This window comes from Pteropus vampyrus, unplaced genomic scaffold (assembly GCF_000151845.1).
Source record: "Pteropus vampyrus isolate Shadow unplaced genomic scaffold, Pvam_2.0 Scaffold155, whole genome shotgun sequence".
Taxonomy (NCBI): Eukaryota; Metazoa; Chordata; class Mammalia; order Chiroptera; family Pteropodidae; genus Pteropus; species Pteropus vampyrus.
In genome coordinates this window covers 416,057-427,567 of record NW_011888936.1, presented here as the reverse complement: position 1 = coordinate 427,567, position 11,511 = coordinate 416,057, and the positions used below count along the sequence as shown (strand labels likewise).

The window sequence follows — 11,511 nt, the reverse complement described above, 5'->3', positions numbered from 1 at the left end:
TGATTTGATAAACTGTTCTCTAAGAAAAAGAAGAAAAATATATATGAATTTATAGAAGACCTATTAGTAGGAACCCAAGCTCCAGAGAAAACTTCACTGGAGAAAAACAGTCATGTATAGTCAATAAAGAAGAGAAATCTGGTGAACATTTGATTCTGTGAATCTTGACTTCACTCTTTCACTGTTCTTTGTCTATATATTGTATTACTGCTAATGTGGTGTTTAACTTTCTAAACAACAGTTTACAATAAGAAAGATACCATATTTTGTCATCTGGCATATGTAGACATATTACACATATACCTTCAAAATTGAAGTTTCTCCAAACAACAGTTTTCCTTATTATTATCTGATATTTTCATTGTATTCTATTCATTTAATTTATTTCTAATACTATTAATTAACTACAATTAGGCCAACAGTCATAATTTGACAAAAAGCTCCAACTTAGCAAAAGCACAGTTATAAATATTGATGACTTGTGCTGTGCATGCCAGATAGATGAGCAGAACACGGAAACTGGGAGCCCATTGCGAGGTCATTGGCGTCCTGAACATCATTAAAACAAACCTCTAGGAAAGAGATGACTTCTTTTTTCTAGTTTTTGCTTTTTAAGGAATGAACTCAGACAAACCTAACTAAAGACTTGAGAATAGATTTAAGGGCCCCCAAAGGGACCATCATGCTCTCTTTTTAATTCCCAGTGCCTAGCGCTGTGATGGAGGTAGGCAGGACCCGGTGCCTAGCGCTGTGATGGAGGTAGGCAGGAATGCAATAACTTGCCCGGGCCCTAGTGCCTGTGCTCAGTGCTTTTCCCTGAGCCCCCCAGTCTTAGAGACTGGCACCACCGCTGCACTGGCATGAAAGGAGAGTCACTTAAGCAATGAATTTTGGCTACCCTGTTAACAACGAAAAGTCAGATTAAGAAATGCCTTTGGAAATAACACTGACGTAGGCACTACCATTGACCCAGTCAGAGAACATGTCTCTCTGTGTTTTGGATCCAGGATGAAGAGGACCATAGAGAAGAAAAAACCAGAGGCAGGAAAGATATGTATGAAAAGTTCTTATTATAGTAAATTCTTATTTTGGATAAAAAAAAAGTATACCCTGATTTTTAAGTATAAATGAAAATAAGTGCTCCATTATAGCTTACTCAAATACAAGAGACTGATTTTTCTTTCCCTCACAATTTCAATTTTATTTAAGACCAATATGGTTTCAAATTACTCTCATAATAGAGCCCGACACATTTTTAAATTCCACTAGCAATTTGCTATTCTCAGTAACACATGATAAAACAATCAGCTAGAAGTATACTTCTTGGAAGGAATAATGCTGTTCTATTTGATCATAGGCATCTCTTACCAAAAACTCTGGCTACAAATCCTAATGGAAATTGAGAGGCAAACAATGTGAGGAACCAGGGGGCAGCATAAAGACTGGGGCTGATTTCATTTTCTTCAAGATGATTGTAGAGATCTCTGTGATAGTCATGAAGGAGTCTAGACAGCTGGTACATCTGAATCTAAGGTTAATTTGGACAAGAAAAATAAAATATTACTCATTTATCTGAGGATGCATACAATATACTAATTTTAATTTTATTACTCTAATATTTAATAACAAATGCACTTATATTCAATAAATAAAAGCAATGGGTTTTTTTATTATTATGTTAAAGTTGATATTAAAGTCCATGTTCACTTAACTGAGGTCATAAAAGCAAGTCACCAAAAGCTCATCTAAGACCACTGAGCAAGTTTCGCTGTCATGTGTGTTTTGGTTTCACATATACATGGAAATGGCCCTTTTTCCTCATGTAGGAAGGTTTTTGGAATTTAATCAGAACTGTCCTGGTTCAGGACTCTCATGTTTTGGATCCAGGATTAGAATGGAAGGTCCATTCTAATTTCAGACCAATTCCAGAAAAGCCTCCATTCTAAAGAACCTACCACATTCGGTTCAGAAGCAAAGCCTGACTCTGTTTGCTGGACTCAGCATCTGATTTATGATGGAGCTCTGGCCATCAGGCAATCTGCAATGCTAAGACACTGGCAGGCTTAGAATGTCTGGAGCCAGAAGCTTGAGATGTGATTTCTAATATCCAAGGTATTCCAACAGCATATTTTTCATGACAAAGGGGATTAAAGCAAAAAGCGTACTCTGAATCTTTCTAGTATTAAAAGAAGAAATTATTTTATGTGGCTACTGAGTTGATTACTGATATTTCAAAAAAATTATAAAGGCAGAATATAGCAACCTCTGAACTCATATCTGTGGTAACTAAAAATTAAGCAGTAGCAAATAATAAACAAATCTGTGAATTGTGCTTTAATTTATATTTTTATCCACACAGTAAACAGATTGAGCAGTGGTTCCTTGATCAGTTATATCATCTTAACATTATGGCATGAAATATATACAATATTTTATAAAATTGAACAGAACTTCTTTCACTAGGTGATATCATCAAAATAGCATCCTTAATTAGCTCTATAAAAATACTTTAAAATATTCAGCTATATTGTGAATTCAGCAACTGTTGTTTTCTAGAGCACAAAACTAAAAATCAAAGTGCTATATATAAAGAGAAAATTATTTGCTTAATATTTATCTATAACATATATCTGTGGAAACTAAGGTTCCACGCAAACTGTAAAAGAAAGAGTTAAAGAGCCACAGGAAGTCATAGCTATAAAATAAGAAGCTTAGCCACAGCCAAACATAAGAGTTTAAAAAATGAGATTATTATCTTAATAAGTCATATTGAAAAACATCATATATTTCCTTTAGGCCATTTACAATTTAGAGACTAGACATACTGAGCTATGTCAATAGAAGAATTAGTATTTTGGTAGCATGAAAATCAGAGAAGTCTAATTGGCAGAATAAAAAAAGCATAGCATCAAAAACATTCTGTTTTTGTTAGGTTATGATTGCAACACAGAAGTAATACTTCACTGGTTGATTTTTTTAAAAGGACCTTACTTGTTTCCCTTACATTCTAAACTAGGAGTGGAAAACATTTCTTCCATTAAATTTCTTTTGAAAAGGGCAAATAAAAACACGATTCAGTCTTTCTTCAAAAGAAACTTTAATAATAAAATGCTATTTTTTAAGAATAAATAATTCTTCCATTCTATCTTATAGATAACATGGCAAATCTTCAGACGAAAAGCTAGAACTAGCAGAGGGAAGATGCAGAGACAGATGAGAAGGGTAGGAGAGAGAAGGTGGAAAAAAGTAGAGACCGAAGACTTCATATAAAAAGATATGATGCTTTTATACTTAACCAGAAAACAGCAGACACAAAACACGATGAGACATAGTTAGAAGAGACCTCAACTCCCTCCTTTCACAGATAAGGTAACTAAGACGGAGAGCTTGCAATGCCCAAGCTCAGACGTGCAGGTAACCAGACATCAAGGGATCTCAGGCCCCTGATGCTTCCACATTTGAAAGTCATATTGACTGGATAAAAACCAGTTTTTGCTCTAGAAAGCGGAAAAGTGTTGTATCTCACTTTATAGAGTAAAAAGATCTACTCTCCTAAAATAAGGTCCCCCATCTTATGGCCCATTACAATCAAATATTTTAAAACATCTTCATTTTTGTAAGTATAGATATAATATTTCTTGGTAATTGCAACTCATTATATTAATGTTTAAATCAAATTTATATGAATTTTTATAATATCAAATATTGATGAGATTTTTAAATTGAAAAATCATTGCATTTTTAAAGTGATAGCTGTACCTATCTTTCTATTTATGGATCAAAATCAACTACTCACAGGAACTCTCCATTCTCTGAAATTCTAATGATAGCTACCAAATTGGTATTTCTGGAAATCTGAGCTATTTAATTCCTTACAAGGGCACCAATGCTTCATATCTGATTTACCAGGTACAGGTAAACTGTCTAGAAAAAAGTGAAAATTAAAACTTTTCATAGTCATTATTATTTCACTTGTGGAATGTTTACAGACCTATGAATAGTCATCAATTAGGAATCAAATCACCATATTTGATTTACGAATCCTGGGGAACACCCTTCATCTGAACTCACACCCAAAAATCCAACATTGAGAGCAAAGCCGTATCTACCTAGCCAAATTTTATCTTGAAGAGTAAAGAAAAACGGAGCATTCTCTCTCTACTCGTCCTCTCAAGAAAATACCATTTACTATAAAATTCATCAAGAGAAAACACAATCCTTTTTTGCTTGTGGATTGGTAACTGAAATATTAAATGACAAAACTGAACACTGGGAACCAAGGAAAATATATTTTAAAAATATTTTACTTCTTATCTAAAACATAATATTATGACTAATTGGGTATCATGCCTACCTCAATTCAAAGGAAGAGAATAAAATTTGAACTTCTTGTTAGAAACCTAGATGCTAAGGAAAGCAAACTAAAGAGGAGAAATGTGTAAGCATTTCTTAGAGGTTTAGCAAAATCGCAAATCCCTCCCTAAAACTATGGACTGAAACATGGCTCTACATTTATGCGAGTTCCAAGACAACTGGGTTCAAATTTCCTCAAATCTGCTGTAATTTAGAAGAGGGTTCCTATCGCAATGCAATATACATATGACGGATTTTTGAACTCTACACTTGAAACCTATTTGATTTTATCAATCAATATCACCCCAATAATTTTAATTAAAAAAATAAATTAAGAAGAGGACTGCAGCTAAGATGTCTGGGAACAGCTTCACACTTCACACAGCCCTCGCGGAGGTCTACGGCCTCACCTGCAGCGACATCATGTCGGGTCGGTACTGCTTGCGGAAGCCCAGGTCGTACATGAGGAATTTCAGCATTTCAAAGGCTTGCTCTTCGCTCATGTGCAGAAGCAGGACTCCAGCCACAAAGCTGATCCCCTGACAGTAACCCACTTCTTTGTCCAGCAATGAGTAGGCTTTCAAGAGGTTAAAGAGTGACAGCTGGCCTGCCCCAAGCTGTGCTGAAAAATACGGGTGAGTAGGAAATGTCCTTCCTGCAGAGGAAAAGAAAAGAAGTATTTCTGAGACGTCGTGATGCACTGCAGACCGTTGTGACAGTGCAATTCAGTGATTTCCTGGAATAAACAAATACTCTTTTCCAAACTAGTGAGAACCGCTCGGAGTACCCACGTAACTAAGACTCTCTCATGAGCAAGTCCTAAGTCCTACATGACAGCAGAACACCACCCTATCTCCACATATATGATAGGAAAGCAAACATTTTATGCTAAAAAGTAGTTCTTTCTGGGGGAAAAAAAAGGTCTATGAACAAATCAAAGGCCTATTCATAAAAAAAAACTCCCAGGAGAATTATTTTAAAAATTTACAAATCGAGGCAGATTCTAAGTTCACATAAAGACCACCCTACAACAGAAGTCAGAATTCTATGAGGTATGATATTACTTAGAAAGAACCTTAGTAGTCTTTACACAAATTTAGTCCTGCTTCTTTGTAACATGACACTGGAGGGACTTTTGGGTTGTTTTATTTTATATTCAGTCTATCACTCAGGAAATAATTCTTTTCCAAATATTCTTTGCTCTCTGTTTCTTAAACCACCTCCACGAGACATCTAGACCTCTTCTTTTTTCAGTATATCCAAAAAGGACAAGGAAACTAAAGGTCAAGCTAACTTCAATGAAATTCCCCTTAAAATTCACCTCTGTGTATCATATTACCATAGATACACTTCAGCAAGCAAACACGATCAGTCCTGAATCACTGTACTAAACCATGAAACAAACCCATCTCCACCACTAAAGCTGTGTATACTAGCAAGGGACTTTCCTTGTGCCGTGCAAATGAAGGGGGATGTTAGCTTCCCTGTGAAATGACTACTCGTGTCAGTTAAGCTTGTAAGAATGCCAGTCTTTTAAATGTTTTCTACCACATATGCTTAAAAGTGATTTTCGCCCCCACCCCCCAACCAGGAACTGATAAAATTAATTCTGCAGAGCAAGTAAGGGGAAGACACGAGAAAATAACAAGAACTCACTGAGGAAACACAGATGGCGACAAGTAGAGTCAAATAAGCAATTTTTAAAATGATAATTTTACTTTCTCAGTTAAAATTGTTGCTAAAGAAAACTATAAATAAGTTATATAAATAAGTCCCTGTAATCAGATCTCATCATTGCTTGTTCTTTATTAGGACATCTTTACTAGCCCAAATGTACCATCCCAATTTCTAGTCTCATCATCAATTTCCAGTCACAGATCTGTGGGGCTACATAGGAATTGCCTATTTCAATGTCCTCATTAAAGAGAGAGGACTGAGAAACTCAGAAGCAAAGAAATTTGCCTAAAACCACAGTTCAGTGGTAAAATTAGGACAAGAACTGAAGTTTTCGGGTTTTTTTCTGTAAAATTCTCTTCTTTAATTCTATTGGACACAAAAATATTAACTGAGTTGAGCTTTTTCCCAACAAAAGCTGTGTGTCATCTAAAAAGAACAGAGATCAAAACTATGTTTTGGCCAGTGATTTTCACATGCCCTAACATAAAATACAAAAATGACTCTAAATATAAGGTAAGCTCTTATTTTCACAAATGGACTCAAGTAACATATCTGTCCACTTTAAATATATCGATTTTTAGGGATATAGATGAAATAGTCAAATGTCAATATATAATATTTAATCCAATAATTTAGATATTTTAAAATAATAAAATATGTATTATGTTAATTTAAAGAAAAACTAGAGACAACATACTATTTAAGTCATACTATTTTTACTTTCTTAAGTTATTTGAAATTCAGCATTTACAGAGATAGCTTTATAATGCCATCTCTGGAAATTCTCCCTCAGGTCACTAATCAATCACCCATTCACATTGGGACTGCTCATTTTTCTTTTCCTATAGAGATGTAGTCACGACGTCCATAACATAATCACTTATTGTGTTGCTTTTTAAAGTCATATTCGAAGGCTCATTTCCAGCAATATGTCCTGCAATACTTAGTAGACTTCAGTTACATTTTTTTAGCATCCCTTTTATCCTATTCTAACTTATTTCAAAACCAGCGTTGATTGAGATAATTGTCCACCACAAACAAGTCAGTTATTCAAAACATAGGAACTCAGTGTACCTAATAATAATACCTTTATAATGATATAAGGTATAAGATAACTCCCTTTTCAAATGGCAAGTTTGGGAATGAAAACTTCATTTTTACTCAGGCATTTATGGTGTCTTCAATCAGACAGACATAAAGCCAACTTCCCCTTAAAAAAGGACAAAGTCAGCAACTCTGCATAGGCTAACGGTTACCATTTATCGACACCAAAACCAAAAAAAAAAAAAAAAAATACTCAAGAAAAAGAGTCCATTGTTTATTTTTGTAACCGATGTGACAAACATACCTAAATCCACAAGAATAGCATGCTGCTGGGCAGTAAGCTGCTTTAAAAGTTCTTTATAGGACGTCGCAGGAGGTTGTTGTTTATTAGGCAATCTATGCCTCAGGCGATACTGTAAAGCTAGGAACTGCCAAATTTCTCCTCTCCGACTTTTGGGAACACCTATAACCAAAGATAAAAAGCAAGGTCTTGAACTCTGGAATGAAGCTGATGAACTACGCAGTGCTTGAAAATAGGCAGCTGTACCGTCCCACAGGCCACGATATGATCGTGCAGTACAGTGTACTGACAGAAGCACATTCTGACAAGTTTCATCCTGTAGCTGCTGCAGTCTTGCAAAAGAAAACCATCCAATAACATTGATGATAACGGCAATATTAACAACAACATCAGCCAAGATGAGTGAGTGCCTAACACAGCATTTGTCGAGGTGCCTCGCTATGGAGCATGGTACAGGTGCTCAGCACCACCTGATCAAAGAGGTAATTACTATCATCTCTACTTTACAGATGGTGAAGCTGAGGCAAAAAAAAAAAAAAAAATACTAAGTAACTTGCCCAAGTTCACACAGCTAGAAAGTGGCAGTTTAGAATTAGAACTCCAGAAGTCTGGCTTCAGAGGCCAAATTCTCAAATTCTGGAACGTATTACTGCCTATTTTCACCTTTTATTTTGTTTGATGCTAGTTAGAAATGCCAATCTTCATACTGTAACTTCTAAATATTTGTCATCAACAAATAACTTTGTAAGAGAGAATTAAATTGCATTTTATATGGTCATAAAGAATAGAATAATAAAAATGATAAAATACAACATGAAGGCATAACTGGAGTGCTCCAGAACATCCTTCAGTCTTTCAGAAGAAAATAACTAGCATATATAATGAAAGATTAATTCCATTATGCTTGAAAACCAAAGAGTGTCACAAGCAATTCAAAATATGCTAAAACTATGTTTTTAATACCGATTTGAAGCAAGCACTGGGAAGAACAGAATTCAATTCTGTACAGAGCAGGTAATTTTATTTCACTAAACTTTTTCAGTTCAGACAGATTGGATCTGGAAGAAGTTCCTGAGCTCCAGCTGGTCAAAAAGGAAGGTTTAATCTTTTCGGGCCATGAAGCCATAGTTTGCATGAGCTAAAAGTATTATCTTCCAAAAGGTTCCACTCAGGCTGACCTGATGTGATTTATAAGACCTTCCACTATGTATCTCCAAACTACCTTTTTCAGTCCAATTAGCTCCCATTCCCCACTATACATTAAGTATAAGAAGCATATGATTATTTTCACACCTCCATTTTCTTACCGTTGCCTTTTGGAATTCTAAGATCCCCCACCTGAATGCCAAGTGTATTTCTATTTGTCTTTTATGGATGAGCCTGAATGCCATTCTTCTGCTGAATCTTTCCCTAACATCTCTAGAAGTAATCATTCCCTCTTCATTTCATTCATTCATTCATCCACCCATTTATTCATTTGTTAAATAACTTGTGCAAGATGCTGTCTTAGATGCTAAGTGTAGTAGTGGCGGTGAGTAACACATTAAACAAATATATACATAAATACAAAATTAAAAATTATAAGCATAATTAAAGAGAAAGAATCATGAGAAAGAATCATAAAGCAAAATTAATTCCTTTTGGTCGGGGGTCAGGAAGAGCATACTATTTCTGAGGAAATCGTTATTTGAACTGAGAGCTGAAGGATAATAGGATTTTCTAGGCTGGGAGTGTGGGCTACGGTCACTGCAGGAGGAGGAATGTGTGAACACTCAGACAGGGGCAGAGTAAAGGGGAAAGAAAGGAGGAGGAAGAAAAAGGGGATGAAAAGAAAAAACGATGGAAATGGGGAGCAGGTAGAAAGTTAAGGGAAAAGGAGTGTAGTAAGGACTGCAGCATTCCGCATGAGAAATGACCTGGGACACGTAGGGACTCAGTAGTTCGGTCTCTCCAGAGCACCTGATACGAGGCAGAGAGAGGCAGAAGGTGAGGTCAGAGAGATGAAGGAGGAGGGACTGTGGAGGGCCTTGGGTATAGAGCTCGGAAGTTTAAAGTGTACCCTCTAAGAAATGGAAAGATGAGCACCCTTAAAACATCATTAAAAGTCATACCAAAGAATGGTGTAATCTACATCTCGCACTCATTTTCTTAACTACTATTTTGTTTCCCGAATAATGCATGCATTGAAAATCTTTAGGATTTCCATATCTTCAAGGGAAAACACCAGTATATTAGGCTTGTAAATGTTGCATCTTACAAAATTAATATCAATTTAAACTTGCCTCTGCAACAGTTTTACTCATCATAAGGTTTTAAAACAAAATTCATTATCGGGTTTCTTTGGATATTTTTGGATTTTTATTTTACACCCAGTTTATGCAGGCCGTAAAGATTCTCGTTTTAATATATTTATTCTGGGTCACAGAAATAAACCTAAAGAATTCATGTTAGTTTTAATTTTAAACTTTAGATGTTTAGTCACTGTATATGGCAGTGCAGCAATGTAATATAATGGCTAAATAAAAGTAATTTTTCTGAAATAATTGAAACAATAAATAGATGGAAGGGAAACTAATAAGAATATAATTCTATATAAATAAACACATGCATGTTGGTGAATATACATATGCCTGTATGTATATAAATATTTTTGACCAAATGATAGAAATGAGTCAAATTTGATGTTTATTTTTCCTTTTTGAAGTCTTATCATTTTTATGATCAAAGATCTGTACTAATGCATAAGCTCCTTTCTTGGTAAACAACACAGAGCTGTGAGTAGCTGGAGGAGGCAGGAACAGCTACAAAAAAGGTGTCTGCTATCTCCTCAGGGACAGTCCCTCTATTGCACCATTTCTTACCAACTGAGTCACTGATTGCTGGCAGAAACAAATTACTTTCCTCTTTTTTTTTTTTTTATAAGCAAAGCACAAAGATAGAAGTACGCCTGAGCTTCATGAATCAAAAAACTTCTGAAGCTTTTCTAAGTAAAAAAGATCAAGATGATCCACAATACCTTCTTTAAGAGAAGTATGAATATCTTCCATATCACATCTGATTTTAGCTCTGTAGTTTAACAACTTCTTATCCCAGGTTATCAAAACTTCCTTCTGACATACACCAACTTCTTCATAGTCCAACTTAACTTTTCTGGACTGGAGTTCATCTCTGCTTGCTGAGAAAAGCAAGAGCATTCATGTTAGACTGATGGGTTATTTAGAACATGGTATTTTTAACATTTTACTGTATTTGTAAAACTATACCAAGTGACTTTCAGGAATCAACGACTAACATTTTCTCAAAAAGAAAACTCTTTAAAATTGAGAATACATGAAAGGTTCTCCAACTTTGAGTTATTCATGTAAGAAAACATCAGAAATAACTTCCTAAGGAAGTTTTACTCTGTATCTTAGAGATGGTAACACTGCTAAGCATAAAAAACAAAGCATGTTTTTGCTATGCTATAAATTTCAATTTTTTGACAAATGTGATAGCTTCAGAAGTGACACCTTGAATCATTTTAAACACCATTAAAATGTTAATATTTTATATTTGACATATCTGAGAAACCAATGCCTCATGCTAACCTTGATTACAGAAATATTTGACCATGAAAACCTGATATATATTTTTATATCCAGAGTTATCAACACTGCCCTTAACAGTACTGAGTTATGTGCTTCTGTGTTCATTTTTACTAATTTTAAAGAGACAAATTCATGCTACTGAAGTTAACACTACTTCCATTTTTTTTAAATAGTACGGAATTCTGCCTCATTCAATGGTCTAAACTATAAACCCAGAGCTCATTAAAAGAAAGTCCTATAAAAGCAACCACTATCTTGACTTGGTCTTTCTCTTGAATAATCGATTTCAAAAGAGAAAAGGAAGGAAAATCATGTAAGCACATTTTTTTTCTTTCATTCGTATTCCATTGAACAGGAGTTTCTCAGAGTAATCTGTATTCATTAGAGCCCACAGTGTTCACCCATCTTACCTTCTGTAACACAAATCTTTGTCATGTATCCAAAGTCCTCGACAGCACAAAAACAATAGCAGAACAAGTATTACTCCTTACTTAGTGTGTCTAAAAACTTTTCAAAAGAATTTAAATATCTTATAAGACTGCTAGTCAA

General features: G+C 35.0%; 1 protein-coding gene across 3 annotated transcripts in view; it reads right to left on the bottom strand.

Moving 5' to 3' along the window:
* TBC1D4 (TBC1 domain family member 4) overlaps window positions 1-11,511 on the bottom strand; it is a 198,046-nt gene that overhangs the window by 9,438 nt on the left and 177,097 nt on the right. For all 3 annotated transcript variants that reach the window (XM_023536382.1, XM_011369775.2, XM_011369776.2), the window contains 4 exons: window positions 10,392-10,550; window positions 7,379-7,537; window positions 4,764-5,008; window positions 1,369-1,528 (listed from right to left, as the gene is read on the bottom strand). In XM_023536382.1, the coding sequence (XP_023392150.1) occupies window positions 1,369-1,528; window positions 4,764-5,008; window positions 7,379-7,537; window positions 10,392-10,550 (723 nt within the window). The remainder of the gene's footprint in view (window positions 1-1,368; window positions 1,529-4,763; window positions 5,009-7,378; window positions 7,538-10,391; window positions 10,551-11,511) is intronic.